At 39.0% G+C, this 23,289-nt stretch overlaps 2 protein-coding genes and 1 non-coding gene across 3 annotated transcripts in view; 1 reads left to right on the forward strand and 2 right to left on the reverse strand.

Annotated features, from left to right (window-relative positions):
• The window catches only part of lpcat3 (lysophosphatidylcholine acyltransferase 3), a 17,124-nt gene extending 10,001 nt beyond the window's left edge, over positions 1-7,123 (reverse strand). Inside the window, exons 1-5 of the mRNA XM_067509206.1 lie at positions 6,844-7,123; positions 4,193-4,300; positions 1,341-1,447; positions 707-800; positions 443-480 (exon numbers count right to left, since the gene is read on the reverse strand). Coding sequence (XP_067365307.1) covers positions 443-480; positions 707-800; positions 1,341-1,447; positions 4,193-4,300; positions 6,844-6,928 — 432 coding nt within the window. The 5' untranslated portion in view covers positions 6,929-7,123. The remainder of the gene's footprint in view (positions 1-442; positions 481-706; positions 801-1,340; positions 1,448-4,192; positions 4,301-6,843) is intronic.
• Positions 7,124-8,200: 1,077 nt separating this feature from the next.
• LOC137131119 (U7 small nuclear RNA) lies at positions 8,201-8,255 on the reverse strand. Its single transcript, XR_010914948.1, has one exon. It is a non-coding gene; the product is annotated as a U7 small nuclear RNA (small nuclear RNA).
• An 807-nt stretch (positions 8,256-9,062) lies between these two features.
• tpi1b (triosephosphate isomerase 1b) lies at positions 9,063-12,882 on the forward strand. The gene is made up of 7 exons (XM_067509205.1): positions 9,063-9,261; positions 11,001-11,124; positions 11,391-11,475; positions 11,589-11,721; positions 11,870-11,955; positions 12,046-12,133; positions 12,212-12,882. Exons 1-7 carry the CDS (start codon positions 9,153-9,155, stop codon positions 12,328-12,330), a joined length of 744 nt encoding a protein of 247 aa, XP_067365306.1. The 5' UTR covers positions 9,063-9,152; the 3' UTR covers positions 12,331-12,882.
• Positions 12,883-23,289: the final 10,407 nt, after the last annotated feature.

Genomic DNA, 23,289 nt, shown 5'->3' on the forward strand with positions numbered 1-23,289 from the left:
GAAGAGGTCGAAAACAAGCGGGGCTGTGGCCCTTGAGGCCTGGAGTTTGACAGACATTTTACAAAAAACATAACAGGTTAAAAATGAAATTAATATGTTGACATTGACCCGCACGGTGTCTTTTTCAGCCATTGTTTTGTCAAGGCACTGACATTTACAAGTTACTTACTCGTGACACTTTAGCCTTTACACAAGTAACATGTTGTCATCTAATAAATGCCTTTAGCAATGTCTTGCAGATTCTTTGTACACAGTCATCATGAAAAACTATTGAATATTCCACCACAAATTCCTTCTTCCTCTCTTTTACACAGGGAAGTTAAAGAAAGAAGTGGGAGATAACAGAATCTAACAGAGAAATGAAGAGCAAACTCAAAGAGCTTCGATGAACATGGTGACTAATGATCAAGCAAGTAAAAGTAAGAGAGATCAACCAACTCACTGGGTCCTTTCCGCCATCATAGTAATCAAATGACAGACCTGTAATGAGAAAATGCAACTTGTGTCACAAACTATTTTAATACCACGATCATTTGAATTAACACATTTAAGGAGTGCAGATGCCAGCGAGTAATTTATAATGTGTTATTCATTCACTAGACAACACAGGAAAACAATCCCATCAAAGACATTGAGAAAACTTCATGCAAACCTTCATGCAACATTTGGGTTTGTCAAGCAGAGCAGTAAGCAACAGTCCACCTACCAACAAGTTTAAGTGTTAGGACACAATGAGGCATAGTCCACTTGATGTCATACTCCTCTGTTGCTGTGTAGTAATACCCTGCCAGCAGGTATATCTACAGAAAATGATACAGAGAAACGTTTGGAAAACAAAAACATCCAAATAGCAACAATCTGCCAATGTTCATCACAATTCTAAGAAACTTCACAGGGAAATAATGAAAACAGAAAATTACTGTAACAATTCACAGAAAGCGTTTTTTATAATTAAGGCTATTTTGGAGTGAGTTTATTTCTGTTTAAGAACAAGATTTCATGAGAGCATAAAAGTGCATGTGAAAACAAAAGGGTGCAGCACTTCTACAGGAAACGTGATAATATCATGAGATGATTGAGATTATTGTTCTTGGTAATGGTTGCTCCTTTTAAAACGTGGGACATGCAGTGTGCTGGCATTAACAAGGCAATTAAAGGAAATCACAGACTATTGCTGCAGAAATCAGATAGAAGACTATGCAGACAGACTGGTGGGCAGCAGCTAAGCCACTGCAGTAAAAGTCTGACACTGAACAAAATGCAGCTATTCCTTTGAAGTAAGGAAGCATGGATGCACAAAATAGGGAGTAGGAAAGAAAAATAAGCATGGGACACCTCACCATTTGAAAAATAAAACTGCTCACGACAGCTGTTACCGTCCTTCCCATGAGCCTCAGCATCAGGAACTGGACCAAGATGCATACTGCAGAGTGATAGAGCTGAGCGCCTGGGAAAGACACAGACATGGGAGTGTAGAGACGAGGGTGAGTGCATTCAAGTGTGACCTGTAGGACTGTTCGAGACAACAGGATTTTTCCTTCGCAGTTCAGCGTTAGCAGAGATGGAGAAGACACCATGGCAAAGACATGATGTGTTGTACAAGGTGACAGACTTAAAATGAGCTTGAAGAGGGCTCAAGAAAAACAAAGCAACAGACCTGCTGTAAAATCCAAGGGCAGCAACAATTAAGAAGAGAAAGAAATCAGTGTTAGTAGTTTGTGTAGGTAACTCCATCATTTCATATTTTACTATTCATTTAGTTGAGCAGTTAACTTGAAATGAATTTGAAACCATTTTCAAGCAAACTGCCAAAACTTATGTGTGATTACAGTGCCTTGTTTTATTCTACCAGCAGTTCAAATACTTTGTACTTAATGGCAAACAAGCACATTAGATATTCACTTCTAACAAGAAAATGTTCATCATATTTGCTCAGAAAAAACAGTCCAATTAATAATTATTGCAACTTTAAACTGAGTATCTTAGGGTTTCTAATTGAAGATAGATCTGAAAATGTAACCTCAGGCACGGAGAACTTAAGAGAACATTTAAAGATTCATTTTTAATCATTTGTGTGTTCAAAAAACAAATACACTAAGCAATATATGAAATAATTAACGAAATAATGATTGATTAATGGTTTTCTTTGCAGCACTCAATATAAAGTTTTTAAATTCACACAAGAAAACAGCCTGGGCAGCATCAATAAAAATAGCACTTAGGCTAGAAGTAAATCTCCAGACTTCAGGCATGTAGTCTGGTAAAGAGTTACAGAGCACCACCTTTACTTCCTGAACCCAGAAATGATTCAAAAATAACTGATGATTCATCCAACTAGAGTTCCCTAAGGCATTGAGTTCTCATCTGAAAAGTGCTTTCTGTTTAGGTCCAGAGTTTCTTTTGACTGTTAAAAGACTTAAAAAATGAATTTTATTCTGCTGCTGGTAAAATTTAAGATTCATTGCATTTCCTCCTCTTATGAATCCAAAGCTAACAACAATCAAACCAACAATGTTTCCATTTTTACTAAATTGGTTGAGACTTCTGGAATGTTGTCCCATTGTTGTCTAAAGCAGGATTCTAGTTGCTCAACGGTCCTGGGCCTTTGTAGCCAGATTTTATGTTTTATGATGCACCAAGTGAGCATGTGCTGAGCATGTGTAAAACCTCTATTTTAGATGTTGAAACTGGTACCATTTCATGGAGAATATTATCTCATTTTGAATTTGATTGCAGCAACGTATCAAAAAAGTTGGAACAGAATGAACCTAAAGCTGGAAAAGCAATTGCTGCAAATAAAAAACAAATGGAGGAGCATTTGATAACTAATTACGTTAATTGGCATCAGTTCAGTAACATGACTGGGTACAAAAGGAGCATTTCAGAGAGGCAGAGCCTCTTGAATATAAAGATGGGCAGAGGTTCACCAACCTGTGACAAACTGCATCTACAAATTGTGGAACCAGTTCAGAAAAATGGTCCTCAATGTAAAATTGTTTGAAGATCCCACCATTTACAGTATATAATATCATCTAAATATTCAGAGAATCAGGAGGAATCTCAAGGGACAAGGCCGTACATCAAAACTGCATGCCTGTGATCTTTGGGCCCTCGGGCACCACTGCATTAAAAAACAGACTTGTTTCTCAACTGGACATCACCGCATGGGATTAGGAACACCTGCAGAAATCACTGTCTATGAACACAGTTCCCTGTGAAACCCACAAATGTCAGTTAAAGCTGTATCATTTAAAGAAAATATGACATTTTTTTTGAAACCATGGATGCTGTGTCCTGCGGAATAAAAGGGAGAGGAACCGTCCAGCTGGTTATCAGTATTTCAAAATCCTGCATCGCTGATGATATGGGGGTGCATTAATGCCTATGGCACGAGCAGCTGACACATCTTGAAAGGCACCATCAATGCTCAGAAATACATAGAGGTTTTAGAGCAGCATATGCTCATTTGGTGCATCATAAAACAAAAAATCCGGCAACAAAGGCCCAGGAATGTTGAGCAGCTAGACTCCTGCATCAGACAAGAATGGGACAAAATTCCTCTCCTAAATTCCAGGAACTGGTCTCCTCACTTCCCAGACAGTAATTAAAGATGAGGGGGATGCTACACAATGGTAAACCTCCCCCCGTTAACCACTTTTTGAGCTAATATTTTCCATGAAATGGTCAAATATCTCAGTTTCAACATATGATATGTTCTATTGGTAATAAAATATGGGTTGATGAGATTTGCAAATCATTGCCTTCTGTTTTTATTTACATTTTATACATCGTCCCAACTTTTTTTGAATTGGGGTTGTATAATATCATCAATATGGAGCTAGTGCTGTCAATAATGTAAACGTTGTGTGACTTTTATGTGTGATTTTTTTTACAATTTTAATAGCTCTAGTGAGTCGTGGTTTTTATGTTTGTTGTTTGTCTCTTGCATTCACAAATAAGGCAGCAATGCTCCATCAAAGGCAGGTAAGAAGACAACACTAGCAGGTAAATAGTAATCCAAATAATGCAGAACCAAAATGTAAAAAAAAAAAAGCTTTCACAAACCTTAATTGGATTGCAACATGCTTTTAGTCCTCAAGAATACATGCCACACATTTTGTTTAAGTAAGACCAAATTTGAAAATAACTTTCCATCCCCTAAACATGTCCTTAACGTCCCTGTTCATCTCACCAAAGTTAAATGCTGCTAAAGCCAGTCCAGACAAAGCGTGGAACCAGTGGATAACTGTGGCAGTCTGGTGGAACAAGAACTGTCTGTACACCAGAGCACAGGGATACCCTGCAAGACAGAGGAAAAACATTTATTAGAGAGACCGTGCATGTCTTCATATCAGCTGACACACAAGACACACACAAACACACAGACACACCCGCACACATACCCACACCCACACACGTGTGCACATATGTGTTTCTGGTATCTCAAGGAGAGAAATAACTGCATGGTAATATGTTCTTTTTATATTCAGTTCAGTTTGTTCTCATTCACAGGTGGACTCATAAGAACACACCACCATTTCAGTTAGCTGTTTGAGTGGAAGAGAGAATTAAGGACTAACAAAAAAACGACTGGATATCACGTTAACATGCGCTGTCTTAAGCTTAATATAACAATGGGCTTAATATGTTTTTTATTAAACTAAAAGTAACATTCAGGTTTCTATGTGCTTCTTGTTCTTGTTTTATAATAAGAATAAAGTTAATAGATTTCTCTGTTGATAAGTCATGAAAAAAAAAACAAACTAAGGATCAAGCTTGTACTAATAACTACTGTTGGTCTAATCAATGCCTAATTTGCCTATTTCTCTGTGCTACAGATTTCGATTGTTGTCCAAACATGTCAGTGAGTCACACAAAACTGGCTGACGTTTGTTCATGACAATGCAAAAGGTCACTGTAGTTTATTTGGAGCCTTCACTATCCTCCTGTTGTGAATATTCACAACTGCATATTATTATAGTTTCTTTGTCCTTTAGGCTTATGCCGTAAGTTCAAGGTCACCACATCGGTTCATTTGTTTGCATATTGATTTGGCCCAGTTTTTACGCCGGATGCCCTTCCTGACGCAGTCCTCCCCAATTTTCTACAGGACTTGGAATGGGCACTGCACAGCTGGGGATGGGAATTGGCTGTTAGGGTTTCAGTGTCTTGCCCAAGGAAACTTCGCCATGTGGTTGGGAGGGGCGGGGCGCAAACCTCCGACCCTATGGATGGTAGGCAGCCACTGCTGCCCCCTCACAACTGTTTATTAATACTAGTGGTTTAAGAAGGCCTTGATGTTTAAAGGTATATATACTTCCTTTTTCTAAAAATTTAAACCAGATATTTCTGATCTGGTTTTTACAATGAGGAAGAAATGGCTATGAAGGCAAGGGCCACAGAGTGAACAGAGAAATCTAAAAGTATTGAGACATCTTAAACGTATTGCTTTTCTCTTCAATGATATTTGTGGACATTAAAAATACCCTCTCATAACATATCCTTTCAAAACTTTATTCAAATTAATAAGGTGTAAAGCTACAGTAGGGCTAATCACCTGAGCTCGATGCAGAGTTTTGAAAGCATGTCGATTTGTAGCAGCTGTAGTCAATTTTTTAATTGATGTTGAAAATATCAATGTTGCTTTTACTAGCAGTTAGCCTAAAGTTAAGTCAAAGTATGTATACCAGCAGAAGCACCTTTTCTTTTGACAACTCTGCGGTAGTGCTAGGCAGTTATGACCACAAGATTATGAAATGCATATTAAGCAAGACTTATATGTGGCATATGCAACACTGCAGGGTTTTAGGCATTAGCCAACCAAAGTCTGATCTGAATGACAGAGGTGGAAAGAAACATGGTGCATTCACTCAAGTACAGTTTAGAGGTGTATGTAGTCTGTCGTTATTTTACTGTATTCAGTTGGTGTGCCTGTATCATTTAAATTACTCTCTTGTTCTTTGTATGCGACTACATTCTTTCACAGGGAGGAAAACCGACGTTGTACATGTGTCAGAACAAAGTTCAGACAGAGAGGACACCTTGAAGGACGCCCTCCCCCACCCTCTAACATTCCCAACTTAAAAAGGTCTAAAGTAAGAGCTATAGATTTACCACCTGTGCTCAAACACCAGATCTGTCCCGTGATTAATAGTTGACAGTAAACGCATTTGAATGGAAAATTGAGGGTTGCAGGAACATTTTTCTCCATGTCAAACCCCCTCCCCCTTACCAACCTTGAGGTTAGTATTTTCACTAGCCAACTTCAGCACCAGTCTGACACAATATGCTACATCTACAGCTCCTCCAACAATTTCTTCCATGGGCAGGAGCCGAATTTTTATAAACTGAATTTCTAATTGCCAAGCTTTTTTGACCTAGATGTCTAGTGGTCTAGCTAGTTCCACAGGTATGGGAAATTCGTTAAAACGGTGAGTAGACAGCGACAATATTTGGCACGACACCCGAGATCTAGTGTTACATCAGTGCCACCTCCATGTGCCAGTTAACAGCCAAACGTTAGCCGCTTGTGGGGAGATCTCCGGCAAAGTTGATCGTACAGGGTGTGACGTTTATTCAAAGGCTATCGGGACATTAATCATTTGGTTCTGAGAAGCACTGATTTATTGATCAGGAGAAATATTTAGCTGCTTTCACAGTACGTGTAGCAGACCCATACAAATTATGTGGAGCAATGTGTCACAGTTGACTAGCTGACTGAGCGTTATGTTAGCAGTGACAGTTACACACAGCAGCAAGAGACGCTCAGTCACACCTGTCACCGTGAGTGAGACAATTTGGGATAGCTGAAAAAAATCAACTGCCTCATGAGGCGAGACTTACCGATCAGAATAGATAGCATGAGCCGAACCGCTGGCTCCGGGGAGCCTAAAGACTCCGACAGTTTCTCCATCAAGGGAGCCGCCATCTTTCTTGTGGGCGGAAACGTTTGTTCGCGACGGTTCAGTGAACTTCACTGTCTCACGGCAGACACAGCCACCTATTGACAAACAGTGCGCTGTTTAGGGCGGTTCAACTTCCCTCATAGTTAAATGTTGTGTTTCTGCAACTCAAAGCCCTCCTCTTCTGCCTTTATCTTCGCTCTTTCCCACACAGTGTTGTCGGTAATGTCTTCACATTATTGTGTGGCTCAAGTTTTGCCGGTGTTGTGTAAAGCCAAGGACGCAGCAGCACAACCGGAATTATGTAACAAAGTGAGTCAAACTATTGAATCAAAAATATGTGAATGTGAATTACTACTGAAGTCAAGTGGGATTTAATGGTGTAATACTGCCCCCATACGGTGGGAGAAAGGAACAACAATGATGTGTGCAATGCAAATTTCCCATTTTTTTACTGTTGTGCACAATACATAAAGGCAATTAAAAAACAAACCAACAAAAACCAATGAACACAAAAGACAGGACGTTTGTAATATACTTAAATGTATCATTAAACAGTCAATCTTTTTACTAAAAAGGTTAAGATGCTTTTAGTTAATAAATGCAGATGCGTTTAATGCTACTTTTCAAGAAACTTTATTGCACAGTTTTAACACAATCACTCTATTATTATATATTTGAAAACAAGCGCATGGCAATGAGGAAGAACCTGACCAGACATGAATCATCGTTATTCGTCACATGTTCACTCCACAAGTGCAAGTTACCGGCATTAAAGTGGCAAGAGTGAAAAAGAGTCTTCTTCTTTTCCTTTGAGTAGCAGTATTAATAAATGCTGGACAACGTGATAAACACTTTAATACACGTGAATTCATAAGCCCAATGCATGCTGGGATAGTTTCCAACTCACTCTTTATACAACTGCAGTGAAGCGGTCAAACGAATGATTCCGTAGCTTCGCTCTCTCTTTTTTTCTTTACCTTTTCTTTATTTATTTTTTATAGCAGAAATACATGTTAACTTGATCAAAATTCACAAACAAATGCTCGAACTGCTTTTACTTAGAACTGCATGGACTGGGAAAATATGTAACATTAATCAATTAATTTTACTTTGAGTAGCTAGATTAGTTTTACTAACTTTCATAATATAACATTTCAGAAAGAGTCATGCTGCATTGTACGATCTTGGAAAAGCTGTATAAGCGTAATTCTTTCCATATTTATTTTATTGACCGCTCACAGAGCTACTACACTACAAATTTTGGAATACAGTAACGTAATTTCTATAACAGCTTCTGGGGCTTTTCTGTTAGAAAAGCCTTCTAGAAAAATAGCTAAAGAGCAAATATTCCTTAATTCCTGGCCTGATACATGACTTTACTAGTAAAAGGAAAACGTATCATGTTGTCATGGTTTGGCGTTGAGTTTCAAAGTGAATAATAACTGACAATCATAAGTTTATATGAAAATCATAATACATATTAAAAACAACAAAATCTGACAATACAAAGGTGTAAAAATGAATTTTAAGCACAATTATGCACTAACACAAACTTTATTAAGTGGCATATTTTGAATGCAGAGCATCTTGGGTATTCAAATCAAGCCCGTAAATCCTCCAATCAGAGCGCTTTACATTTAAGGGGGGCGGGACTTTTAGTTATGCCTTGTACTGCATTTCCATAGATTTTTACTAACTATGTTGTTTTCTTTCCTCTATGAAAAGAGGAATGAGTGACACCGGGTTTTAATGTGTGTGCTGTTGCTGCAGTTCGTCAGAGCCCAGACGCCATTATCAGTCAGTCTGGGATCACATGGACAGAACAAAGGAAGGAGCAAGCTATTCCAGGCTTCTCCAATTTTCCTGGAAATTACCTGGAAAGTGTAACAGTGTTTTCAACGGAAGAGGGTGGTCACGGGTGAATACTGATGGGATTTAGTGTTTTTCCGTTCACTGCACAATGTGTTAAGTAAAAAAAACTTTTCCAAACAGGACCCGTAGTTCCCTCAGTTTTACACGCAGCGCTTGAATGCGACATGACATGTTGCTCTTCCCCTTCCTCAAACAAGGAGATGTGTTTGCGGGCGTGCCAGCATAAACCAATGGAGCCCAGTGAGAGGAGGGGTCTGCGTTTCCGTGTTCATAAATACCCAGAGGGGCTCTCTTACGTCTGCTCTCTTCTCCCAGTGAAGGTGCGTTGTTGTAACTGTTAAAGTTCGCAGAAAAGACCCCACAAAATACATCAAAATGAGCAGGAAATTCTTTGTTGGAGGAAACTGGAAGATGAATGGTGATAAGAAAAGTCTCGGGGAGCTTATCGACATCCTGAACGGAGCTAAGCCGGAACCTAATGTCGGTAGGTGGATTTTGGAAAAAATGGCTTTTTAATGGCATAAGTGTCGCCACTTGATTTGTGTCAAGTGTTTTGGAGACTATTGCCATCACATTGTAGTAGTTTTAGGTTAACGTTCGCCTATAAATTCCTCTCTTTATATCCCCACCGGATTTCCATCCAGAGTCAACATGGCTCCGTCATTAAGTAAATCAATGACACTCTTAACATCACTGACCACCATCTCCTTCATTTTCTAGTCTTTTTATGTTACATTTAGTGCGGGACCAGTGGTTTTTCGTTTTTAGTTACGCTAACACTGGGCCGCAGACGTGCGTGCATGAATACAGATGAGGAACCCACATTTTCAGTAACGTGGGAGGTGGATGTGCGTTTGCAGCGGCACGTAGTCCATCAGGCAGCACTGCTTCTCCTGTCAAAGTGCAGGGTGCATTCACGGGAGCTCGATTTCAGCCGCGACGCCATGAGGGAGCTCGTGAACACATTGTGACTGTCCTCGGTGATTAATTTTTAAGCAAGACAGCTGCTAAGCGGAGTTGGTGGACCCCTAGATGATTACACTTTATGCCCAGAAGCCAGACAAGGCCAGGAAAACGATTGTGCACCGTAAAAAGAATCTAGTCTTCAAATTGTCCTGTGCGACTTTAATGCAGCAGGAGACAGTTTCCTCTGTTTTACTAAAATATAAACACATTACACAAAGGCAAGTGCTGCTTTATAAGACACTAATTCAGAACAAGATTCTCTGAACCCAAGCTGGGAGACACTGAATACGATGTTATCTGGCCAGTTGTGGTCCTCCTTTCAAGTCCGTGTTATGCAATTGGAATATTGTGTATACCAGACCTGATCCGTTAGGGAACAAGCTGTCACACTGTCCAGACTGTCTCTGTACCTTGCTCCATATTTGAATACACCCCTCACAAGGGAAGAGTGAAACTCAAGCAGACATTTTCCTAGTCTCTCTGAAGTGGTTTTAAAGTCAGGGGTTTCCTTACTCAGACTGAGTTTAGTTGGATATTTGATATCTTTTATTTAACATTTTAACCAAGGTTCATGACATTAGTTTGACTTCTGCAGAATGCTGCCTTGTAGGTGACCTTTTGGAGGGTGAACTCCGACCTTTGGTGCAGAGAGGCTGAGGAGAAATGACCTTTGCCAACCAGTAACAACTAGGGGTGTTTAATATAGACTCTCATGACCCCAAAGATATAGTTACAATGTGAATGCCTGTGTCTTGACTTTACTGTACTCTGCATGACCTGTGCAGACTCCACAGCCGTTGACTTTGGTGAAATCATGTTTGTACATGAGGGCTAACATTTCTGGCTTCTATACAGTGCAATATGTATCAGTGTCAAATAGTTACACCAGTTACAACAGGGATGTTTCTTGATACAGGTCGGTAATTGGGCAATAGTAGGTGGATTGAATCCTTCATATTATTGATTGAGCTTGTAGGTAGATAATTTTTAAGAAGCGCTTAAAAAATTTGTCCCCTTTAGTTATGTAGTGTTGTACACGACAGCAGTTTATGATAAATATTTGGTTGTATGCACTGTTTTTACTGACAGTCTTTTCCTTATCATATGTAACAATACTTTGAATATTGATTGAAGCACTTGCTAATTATCCATCATGTCTACATTACTTATGACTGTTTCTGTGAATTTTTATATATATTTTTTTGTATCCATGTACAGTTAATATTAAAGTATTCATTGTTTTTTCTCTATTAATAGAGGTGGTGTGTGGTGCTCCATCAATCTACCTGGATTTTGCCAGGTCCAAGCTGGATGCCAAATTTGGTGTGGCTGCTCAGAACTGCTACAAAGTTTCAAAGGGTGCCTTCACTGGGGAGATCAGGTATGTCAAGTGTCCATCAGGAACATTTTTAAAGGTTAGATCATGAGCAAATAAAGATTTACATATGAAAGGAACTTCATACAGATTGCTGACCTGCAGAAAATGGCTCTATTTACACTTGCAAAATCTTTGACTATGTTAGATTATGCACAAATACAAAATCTTTCACAATATTTCACATCATATAGTTAGTGGTTTTTAAATTGCACGGATTTAATGGATTTTTTTTGTAATTATTCGATGATTTATCTGTTATCTGTTTTAAGCCCTGCGATGATCAAGGACTGTGGCGTGGATTGGGTGATTCTGGGACACTCTGAAAGGCGCCATGTCTTTGGAGAGAGTGATGAAGTAATTACAGATGATGTTATCTTGTCCTTTAAGTTTGCACCATCAAAGACTCTCATATAATGCTTCAATCCTGCTGTGTACACTTTGTGATTTAAGTGTGCGTGTCTTCTTAGCTCATTGGTCAGAAGACAGCTCATGCTCTGGAGAGTGGACTTAGTGTGATCGCCTGCATTGGTGAGAAACTGGATGAAAGGGAGGGTGGCATCACAGAGAAAGTTGTCTTCACTCAGACTAAGGCCATCGCAGGTACAAGACTCCAAATTGTCCTACTACCGATTTTTTTTATTTGATTTTAGGATGTATTATTTTACATTTGTATAAATGTACAGTCTGCATACAAGCTGGAAATCAGAAACTTGCAAAATACAAGTCTTATCACATCTCTCTTTCACAGACAATGTGAAGGACTGGAGCAAGGTTGTACTTGCTTATGAGCCTGTCTGGGCCATTGGCACTGGCAAGACTGCCTCCCCACAACAGGTAAATATTAGAAACCACAGAGTATTTCCTGAATATGGTCTCTTACTCTACCCCATTCCTAATGTTTCTGTTTTTTGTCTGATTTCTCAGGCTCAGGAGGTTCATGAGAAACTAAGGGAGTGGCTGAAGACTAACGTGTCTGAGGCTATAGCCAACTCTGTGAGGATAATTTATGGAGGTCAGTCAGTGCAATGATGTATTCGTGTTGGTAGTTGGATTTTTAAATCCTTTCTTATGAGTCCGTTGTTTTTCTCAGGTTCGGTGACCAGTGGCACCTGTAAGGAGCTTGCCTCCCAGAAGGATGTTGATGGCTTCCTTGTAGGTGGAGCCTCCCTCAAGCCAGAATTTATTTCAATCATTAACGCCAAGGCATAAAAACACAGACAGCTGCAACGTACCATGACGGTCAGAGGCCAACTCCATTCAGAGGACCCATTTCCATCATCCCTTGCTCTTAGCAATTAGTCCCCTTCCTCTTTGTGTTCAAAGTATTTGTGTAATGGTGTCATTCTCCCATTTTCCTTTTACTTTTGACTATGTTTTGTCTCAAAGAAAAGGGTCAGGTTGACACATGCGCTATTCTGCACTGAAAAGTCCACTTAGAACAGACTACTACACCAAGTGCTCAAGCTGTAAAGACTGACCGTTACACCTTGAGGTGGACAGGCAGTCCACGCCTTTACTTGAAAAGTTTACGAACTTTTGTGTGTAAACGGTGTCACAGCTCTTGTCACATTTCTTTTAAATACTAGTGTCTCTTTTGTGTAATTATGGTGTTATACCCCCTGTGGATGTGCACGTTCTGGCTCCCATTGGCTGTTTGCCCAAGAGAAAACTGTCCATTACATGTTAATCACGTTGTTTTATCGTCAATGGATTTAAAGGTGGGAGGGGTGTGAGGAAACCTAATAAACAGATTAGACATTGTTTCAGTCTGTTGTGCTTTGCTTTGTCCTATATTTTCCAGAGTACCTACTAATGGGTTTCCTGGCCTGTTCTTCAGACTGCTTTATATTCACGTAGAGACGACCGTGATCCCAATGGAATTCTCAGGATACTAGAGTCTATCTTTATTATAGGGGTGAACTACTGTTAAGACAATGCCATACTGAGAAGCATATGATTGCTATTTTTAGCCTGGCTGAATGAAAACAGACACCGCAGTGAAAGACTGATGTATCAGGGGAAAGTTGTATTTGCCAATTACAACTCTGCACATATACTAATGTTCATTGGATTGTAAAATAAAACCCAAAGTACACTGAGCATTTCAGTCATCACAGTGTGTTTGTAGTAACTAGGTTTTATTTCCACTTCAGTCTATTAGGTGTAAATGGAGTGTGAACCGTGCTCTCAGATTTCTCAAACATGATTTTTATTGTGCTGTATTCAGTGCATACAGTAGGAAGCAAAGACCTATTGCATCTCTCTGTCCTTCCTAAATATCAAGGACATTTACAAGGATTGCATTTTTTGACATATTTAATTTGACAGAGTAGAAATTAAAATAGGAAATACTTTAAGGATGTTGCAGGTGCATGGTAGTCCATTCCAATGAAGGTAATTTATTTCTCATGTTCTCACTGTGCTGAAACAGCCACAGGACCGAACCACATCAACTGGCGCAACTCATATGCTGCATAAAATAACTAGAACTTTAGTACTTGTCTTTTTTTCCCCTAAGAGACAAACACGAAAAACATGACTATATCAAAACTAAAGTAATTTTAAAATGTTATTTCTTTTGGAATAAATTGAATTATATCTTTACTTCAGACCTATAATATATTTGTATTATATCTGACACATGGGTTTCTGAGACCTGTATGTCATCTACATGAACAAGACTTTACTGACGAACCTAATGTACAGTATCCAAACTGAGATGTCTTTTGCCCTTCGGTGGATTACCCGTGCACTGCATGTGGTATTTCCAAGATGGCCTTCTTTAGCTGGTGACTTACATGTATTTGGGGCGGGGGATAATTGACAATTTTTAAATGTTACTGTAAGAAAAACTTCAGTATGAATAATTGTTGTATTGAGGCATCTTATAAGTACTTAATATTTTGTAGCCTGTGTTAAAATAAGATCTTGTTGATAATGTGTATCAAAAATGATACAGCAGAAATAAAAAAAGTTAGTTTTCTGTAAATCCCTCAGTGGTCATTGAGTTAAATTTCATGATAACTACCACGATGCACTGTCTTGATTTTTAAACTAATTAAAGATTTAAATGCAAACTTATATTTACTTATGTTTAATATGGTTTTTTTTCTATTACAGGTGGAGTAAAAAGTTTCTAAAAAACGCTCCTGTTTGGAAAAAGACAAACCAAACCCTAATGTTGCAAATGCAATGGACTACAGTCTATACAGCACCTGTTACAACTGCAGTCTGCTGACTTGGTTCGTCCTTCTGTCCAGGAGGCGGCGGCATTGCCTCATATTGACATCTCTGCGCAGCGATAAAGCAGCAGTACAGCAATAGAATATATTTAACAACATATATAAATATCTTATAAGAGATTTGGGGGGTTTAAGGAAAGTAGCTATGGGCTCTCCTATAAGTCGCTAAATGACGCCATCGTGTAATTTCCATAATTGGCCATGTGCATGTAATTGTACTGGACTCTGTAAGACAGAGAATTAATGTTGTGAGACTTTTTGTCTCTCCCACAACACAAAAAACCCTATATTACGTTTTTTATGTCACAATTCCAAATTTTTTTTATATATATTTTTTGTCCTTTCGGCTTATCCCATGAGTTCAGGGTTACCACAGCGGATAATTGTCCGCATGTTTATTTGTCGCAGTTTTTACGCCGGATGCCCTTCCTGACGCGACACTTCCCAATTTCTACCGGGCTTGGACCGGCACTGCACAGCTGGGGAGGGGAATGGGCTGTTAGGGGTTCAGTGTCTTGCCCAGAGATACTTCGACATATAGTTGGGACCGGGGACCGAACCACTGACCCTGTGGTCCGTGGACGATTAATTCACCATTCCAACCCACCTCATTTATCCGGGCTTGGGACCTGCAAAAGTGATCTAAAAGAAACACTCTGGCGGACTGTGTGAGTCCAATGCACCGATTTACTTTGTGGAGTGATTTATTTTAGACAAAGAATCACTTACAATCGGGATCAGCCAGCGGCTGCTTCGTGCATTTAGTTCACTTGCAGGACGCGGAGCAGGTCTGAACGTCTCCTGCTCTTACTGCAGCTGGGAGGCGCTGCTGCGCGAGGACTGCGCCACCTGTAGGAGGGGCCTGCGTCAGCACCCGCTGCACATTAACGATACGCGTTTCCACGTCAGAGTATCCAAAGTCCCCCATAACCCCAGAAAAAGTCCCTTGGTTTGTCACTATTCGCTTTTTTGAAATACTGAATACTCGCTAAATATAGCCACAACGTCGGCAACACTGTGCACGTCGGTACCTCTTCGACCTACGGTTACCCACAATTCCCTTCTCTGCGTAGGTCCGCATCGACGTTTACGTATATCGACGGAGAAATATAAATCGGCCTTCAGTCTCATGTCCGTGTTTACAAGCGGAGCGTGACGTTCACGGTCTCATGAGAACACGTCTTGCAGCGCAGATCCAAGCTTTTAATTTTTTTCTAACAATACCTAAAATGCAGTCACTAAGAGCTTTTCTAGACGAGAAACTGGCAGCAGTAGCGGAGGAGATATTTGGAGCTGTTGAAAAGACAATAGCCGAGTACAGAGAGGAGATTTCACGTTCAAAAGATTTAGAAATCAGTCGTCTCAGACTGCAGCTGAAGCTTCTCAAGTCAGGTCTGTTTGAATGGAATCTCATTAAAAACGAAACTCTTGCACTTTTGCATTTGTTTGTAATTAAATTGCATGGTTGTGATTTTGTTTTATTTTTTTCCCTTCAGATGCACGGACAGATAGACGCCTTGGAGTCCAGCTGCAGCAGCCCACCCATCACCACGCTCCATCTCAGCAGCACCACCAGTCAGTCCCTCCAGTGGAAGCTGCTGAGCCACAGCACAGCGAGGAGGTTGGAGGCCAGTGCATGGAGCAGGAGCCTCCAGAGCCTTCCCAGATCAAGAAAGAGCAGCAGAAGAGCCACAGAGGTTTCTGGGTAGATCACAATACGGAGCAGCTTGAAGGTCTTGAATCAGACATAAAAGACTTCATTTCATCTACTTCCAGTCTGAAATCAAGTCTGCAGTATCCTAGCTTACCCTTTCACCCCTACCACAACAACACCAACAACAGTGAGGAGAGTAAAGAGAAACCCTACAGCTGCTCAGTTTGTGAAAAGCGTTTCAGTAACTGTTCCCACCTTGCAGCCCATATCAGGACACACACAGGAGAAAGGCCGTACAGGTGTGAAATATGCAGAAAGACTTTTATCACAACAAGCGCTCTGAACAGACACCAGACGATCCATACTGAGGGGAAACACTTTGTGTGTAATTATTGTGGGAAATCCTTTAAGTGGATGGAATCTCTTGGCAGACACGTGAGAAGGGTTCACAAGAGGGAAAATATGCCTGTATGACTTCCTGCAGTTGGAGACTGAAATCACACTTGTCCAGTAGATAGGTGTTAATGTATTGCTATTACATTGTTCTTGTGTATGATTTAATTACACCCAATCATCTCGCAGTAAGACAAATAAAGAATTTAATCTCTTTTTATATGTTTGAATAGTGAATTACATTGGTATTTGTGCTTTGACCGCATTAAACCTTGTGTACATGAACACTTCTGGTAAATTATATGCAAAGAAATTGTAAAAATACACTCAGTCATATAATTTATAAGCAAACTACAGTACATTTATCCTTACAAAATATGAATGCTTTTAATATTTTGGTGTTTATTGTGTTTTGCTTTCTGCTGCTGGAAGATCAGAGCAAAAGTTGCACTGTGCTCCAGTAGGTGGCAGTGAAAGCCCAGTTATTAGATTCCAATACACTATTTTTCTGAAACACCACTTTACCTTTTTTAATGCTTTAAATCTATTTAGCAGACATGTTTTTGTATCATTGCCTCAGTGAAAGTTTAAATACAGAGTATTCCTAAGTACTAAGTGTTTGCTACATACATTACTTTAGTAAATTTCTGACTACTCCAGATATAAAATCAGACTCAGTGTCTCAAAGTTCCTTTATCATCCTGTTTCAACTCTTTATTGAAGCTTCATAATATTCAAACCCAAGAACCATAATTATGTTATATTTGGCACATCTTCACAGGCATTGCAGAACAGATGTTAAAGATACAGAAGTAAACACGTTATTGATATAACCAAAAATCCAAGTCACAACAGAGTGATAGTAGATTAGATTTTATTTTTCACAGGAGCCTTTTTATTTAATTTTTACACATTCATGTTTTGCAATTATGCCAGTGACTTTGAATAATTTTATTTCTCCTGAAAGCTGTAGATCTTAGTTTGCACTACATGGTTTAAAAAAAAAAAGTATGTTGATATCCTTGCATATGCCTTTTCAAAAGAAGCTACTTGGCAGGTCACAGTAGAACAGGTGATGAATTCACTTCATTTGGTTACTTTAGTCCCAGGGTTCTGGTTTCGTGGTTTTGTTGACGCTGGCTGACTCTCACACTGTCATGACTTAGTATTGGGATGTATAGAACACAACCATTGCTGTCATTGTAACCGTCAAAACATTCACAAGAAAATTCTGTATTCCTAAAACTGTACAATGCAACGATATTTAAGCAATAATTTGTTTCTATGGCAACAGCGTGAGAGAGCCCTTTCCTGCTTCAACATGTCAGTGCCACCGTGTAGTGAAATTAAGCTGCATTGAATTGTTTCCAAGTTTGGTGTAGAAGAACTTGACACAGCCTTGGGATGATCAAAACACAGACTAAGCCTCAGACCTTCCTGACACAGCAACAGGCCCCAACCTCATGCTCCTATGGCCAAACGACAGCAAAGCCCTGCAGCCTGGTCCCAAAATGTTGTGGAAACCCTGAAATAAAGTAGTGGAGGCTGTTTCAGTAGCATATGTTCAACAAACATATCTTATGGGTGGTGTGTTCAGATGTTCACATGTTTGTCAAATCATACACACACTTTCAGAGAGCTTATATCGAGGTTATGCTACTAGTGATTCCTTTTGTTCTTGATAATAATTGTGGTGAGTGTCTTGTCTCATTATGTTGTAGAACATTTAGTTGAACAAGATTATTATTTCAGGTGACCCTCACTCATTGGAGAGAGATTTGCTGAGGGCTCTCATGTACATGCAGGTGCTCTGTGCTATAAACCACTTATATCAAGTGTGCAGAGGAGAGACAATTAAAATGATGACACAATATCTCTTTTAAATCGAAAATGTGGATTAGAACAAAGCTAAAATGTGTGCTGGCGCTCAGCCTCAATCACGTGTGTAAACTAGAGAGTTTGTCTTTGACTAAATTCTATGAAGACGTTTGTAAAGATGTTAAAGGAAAACCCAACCATGGTGAGGAGCTTGTTGTATAACCTTGCAGCTCTGTGTTCACCTTTTACTGCTGTTTGGCTGAACGTATTACTAGTTTTATCGCCAAATCCATAGGTTTCTCATTAACACTGGGGCCAAGGTGCTCCCTGAATCTATCTGCTCTTTTATTAGGTACAACGAGTTTCATGTACCTGAGGAAGCAAAAACTACAAACATTTTTGCTCTAAAACAACCAGCCATCACTTGAGAAAATAAACACACATATTTGAATCTGTAGTTTGTTTTTTCTTGTTGTTAGGCATGCCACAAATTTACTCTTTACTTGTTTGTTCTAGTTTTTGTTTTGTAAATGTATTTTTTTTTCTGCATTTGATCATCATGATTCAAACACACCTTGGACTGGTAACAACTGATCCTATTATGATTTATTTGAATGAATATACATATGAAAACAGGTGTAATGAAAAACAAGCGGTGTGAACAGCTTGCAAAGTCTTAAAAGCAATTAAATTTAGTTAATTAATAGAAATCTTGAAGGTGTTAAATGGTCTTGAATTTATTAAGACCGTACAAAACAGTACAGTGTTTATTATAAAATGTTTGTCTGAATATGTCTGAGCACCAACTAAACGTGAGATTGCTATGAAACTAAGGTTTCAGTCAACACTAGAAGACCAGCGAGCTCTGTCATTTCTATGGCAACAGTAAACCTCTTTTTCTCATCATAAGCAAGTGCTGATTTTAACAAAGTGTATTTCTACAAATTGTAATTTTAATCGGTTGATCCACCCATTATTTCTGCTTGTCTGGTTCCAGACTAATATAATGAAAAGTGCAATTATATATATAATGAATTTTACACTATATCACCTATAATATTCATCATACTGATGACAGTGAAAGAGGTATTAAATTCAATTGAATGTGGTTAAAAAAGAAAACCTGCCCTTGGTTTGGTGTTTGTTTAAATTCTCTTGTTGCAGCTGTACATGTTCAGGTTCAGTGTAAGATTTAAATAGTTTGGCCCTAATGTGAATGAATTTACCAACATGAAAAGCCTTCTCTCCACTGTTGCTGCATCATCAAAAATCCAACAGTAAACTCTGCTATCAAAATAATGCATTCATTAACATAAATAATACATGTTCCACTTCTCAATTTTTAATAACAGCTTGTTCTTTCCACACTGCTCAAACCTAACATTGTGTGTAGTCGAACAGATGCTCTATATAACAGTGAATTATCTTCATATTAATGAAACTTTTCCATCCTTTGACTCATCAGCACTCCATTACAAACAATTTACAAATGCAGTTCTTTCCTTCTCCAGTCAACCTTGTGAGTTTAGTGTTTTTGTCTGCAACCTTGATATACAAAAGCCTTTATATTTTCAAACACTTTTTATCTAAAAAGATTCATAGATAAAAGATTGAGGTAAAGAAAAGCAAGTGTGGAAAGTGTCCACATTCCTACTACATCTAACAATTTCCACACCTGGGGAAACCTGAAGCTTTTTCCTAGCAGGTATTAGGTAATGAGCAAGGAAACAGCATGAATAGGTCTCCAGTGGGCTAGATATAAATGTGAAAAGACAATACAAACTATGTTGGAAAGGCTTGTCAAGCCTAGATTAGTTCACATCATACCTCATTTACAAACCAATGGAGAAAAGTGTGCAAGAAACTTAGTGGGACCTTCCAAACAGAATAGATGAGCCTGACACAGATGCTATGACTGTGACTACTTATCAAATGGCTGATCACATTCCTTAGATCCATTATTTTTCAGCTCACACCAACACTGGATTTTGTTAATCACATCATGTACTGATCTACATGTGCGACACCAGTTAATGTCATGTCATAAGTTGGTGGTTTATCTTTATTTTCAGTTGTTGCTGGAATGTTTTTATTTGGGAAATTGCTTGCGGGATAGTGAGAAGGCTGATGAACTGTAGGCAGTCATATAAAGGAAGCAGACTGAGAGCTCTGGTCTCGCTCTTGCACTGGTCACCTGCATGTTGTCTACAACCACTTAAAGATGCTCAGCAATGCTTCAAGATGATCCTCTGGGATCCTCTTCTCTACACTGAAATAGAGTGAGTAAGAGGTCAGAAGAGATTGATTATCTGGGTGAGAGCAGGTGAAAAAGGCTACAAACTCTGTTCTCAGCCAGCACTTGTGCCACTTTGCAGCTTTTCTTTTGCTGCCGGAGGCTGGGATGACACTTGAGCACGTGAATGAGAAGTTGGTGGCTGTGCTCAAGCTGAGGATTCACTGACAAAGGTAAGACATGCAGGTTTCAGTGCACTATGTTAATATGGTTCAAGACAACAACAGCCTTCACAAAAACCTTCTGTATCTAAAATAACTGATGATTAAAGAAAGATTGAAACAGTGAAAATGAGAGATGACAGTCTGGATTTTAGCAGCTATTGCATCAGAAGGGCAAAAATGGACAAGAAGACATGTAAAGCAGCAGCCGCAGGGACACTGTAAAGGTGCAATAAACGGCTGGGGCTGGTTACACGGTAAACTTTATGAACTATGACGGCTCCAGCAGATGTCTGTGGAGCAAATGCATCAACTGGAGGACTCAGCACAGAGTTGTACAGGCAAAACAGAGTTTTGGATATAGACGAGAACACCTAAAAACAATTAATATATTATGCTGGGAGAGTGGAGGAAGGACTACACCAAACGTGTCACTGTGCTCTGTTCCAACACAAACATTAAATTTATAAGAGCATAGCTTGATGTAATCTGTGGTACTATTGGGAGGTTAGTGTCTATCTCACCATAAATGCTCAAGGCCAGTGTTGTGCCAAGTCCACATTCAGTTGTTATATTTCCTGTGTGGGACTCATATGAGGTCATGTGCTTTAATTTTTAATTAATTTAGAATAACTTAGCACTAGTAGTTTTGTATACATTGACCCATGATAGTTAATAATAACTATACCCATACTATGTGGCAAAAAACTATTAAAGGACACCTTTACTGATATTGATCTTCCTTCTTTTAGATCTAGTTTGGATAGCATGTGTAAATGAATGCCTTTAAACTTCCCTCTGAGTTCCCTGTATTAAAATCTCTTTTTCTAGCTTGAAACACCTCCAGATGCCATCACTGGGAGGAACCTTCAGTCCAGATTATATCGTCTCATTGTTCTTACTACGAAGTTAGTAATCATGGTCAGATGACACGGAGATGACACACAGATGACATCATTTGAACTTATAATGATGAAAAACTACTCCAGGTGATGTCATCTGGAGAAGTTTTTTTTAGATAGGAGCAGTAAAACATTTTAATACAGGGAATTCAGAGGGAAGTTTAAAAGCATTAATGTACATTTACACACTAACGTAAAGCCATAGAAAGCAAGGTGAAAATTAGTTGACTTGCCCTTTAAAGCAAAGAAGTACATATTATTTGGAGGCAATGTTCTTTAGATGTAGGTGACAACAAATTGGTGTCACATGTGCTGGCAAATTTTACTCTGTTGTATTTTCTGTCTTGCTTGTATATATATATATATATATATATATTTATATATATATATATATAAATAACTAAACTAATAATAACTAAATATATATATATATATGTGTGTGTGTGTGTGTGTGTGTGTATATATATATATATATATATATATATATATATATATATATATATATATATATATATATATATATATATATATACATATATATATATACATATATATACTTGTGTGCACTAAACCATTCACATCTGGTACTAAAAGATAGAGACTAAGAATCATTTTACAATTTTCTTGTCCCAGATTTGCAACAGCTGCTGGTAATAACTCTTATGTTACATGCTACATTAAAAGCAAGGGCGTAGTAATAATGCCAGTCTCTAAAATCCCTGTCTTCAAAATACAGCCTTTTCATCCACACCTTTCACAATGTCCTTACCCACCGTGAGAAACGACTGATGAAGAGCTAAGAATAAACCCCAGATGTGATGTCACCAGAGGGGAAATTAGATTTGTCCTGCTACAACTTTACATTATGTTGACACACATATTCAAGGTGACTTTTAATGACACCACAACCTACATACCAACTCACAAAGCATATGTCACATGCTGTAGTATGTCTGACATCCAATAGCACTGCCCTGACTGAGATGGTTCTTACAGATAATACTACCAATCAATATCACGTCAGTATAAGCTGTTTTTTTTGGATGAACGAGAAGATTTAAAGACATTAAGGAGCGTCTTGTAAGGCAATTTAAAATGACAGAGTGCATCAACAAAAAGTAAAATCTGCAAGGTTGTAAAGTTTGTTCAATCACATCGAAATTTCCCCAAATCTGGGAACCAGCAGTGATTCTATCTGGTGATGTGAAGGCCGTTCTCATGGATTCGTATCTGTTTGAAGGAGATTCCTGCAGCTGGACACGACAAGAGCACACGCAGCCCTGAGTCTTCAGCACTGTTCGTAAATCATACTCTCTAACAGCTCCTCCTTTCTTTCTCATATTTCATTTCTCTCTTTATGTTTTTTTATTTTCTGTTCACTTTTACAGTGCAGCAACAAATCCCGTCTCTCTACAGGGTGGCTGGTGTTCACTGGAGCGACTCAACTCCCATGTCTCGTACTCATCCCATGTGTCTCCTATTAGCTACACTTACTAAGAGAGGGAGGGAGACGCCAAAGAAGAGAAAGAAGGGGAGTCAGAAGGAGCAGAGAGAGGGGGGAGGGGGAGGAGAGTAAGGAATTTGATATGCTTTGTGCATGAGTGACTTGTATAAAACAAAGACAGAGCAAATAGTCTGAATGTATGTGAGAGGGGGAAAATGGCTCACACACAGATATGCAAGACATTAGCAAAAAAGATTATAA

The sequence above is a fragment of the Channa argus genome, chromosome 7, assembly GCF_033026475.1.
Source record: "Channa argus isolate prfri chromosome 7, Channa argus male v1.0, whole genome shotgun sequence".
NCBI classification, from domain to species: domain Eukaryota; kingdom Metazoa; phylum Chordata; class Actinopteri; order Anabantiformes; family Channidae; genus Channa; species Channa argus.

Excerpts from the sequence above, each read along its gene's own strand:
- tpi1b (XM_067509205.1), top strand. The coding sequence starts at position 9,153 with ATGAGCAGGAAATTCTTTGTTGGAGGAAACTGGAAGATGAATGGTGAT. Across the intron at positions 9,262-11,000 it reads TAAGCCGGAACCTAATGTCG|AGGTGGTGTGTGGTGCTCCA; the intron begins GTAGGTGGATTT and ends CTCTATTAATAG. Across the intron at positions 11,476-11,588 it reads TCTTTGGAGAGAGTGATGAA|CTCATTGGTCAGAAGACAGC; the intron begins GTAATTACAGAT and ends GTGTCTTCTTAG.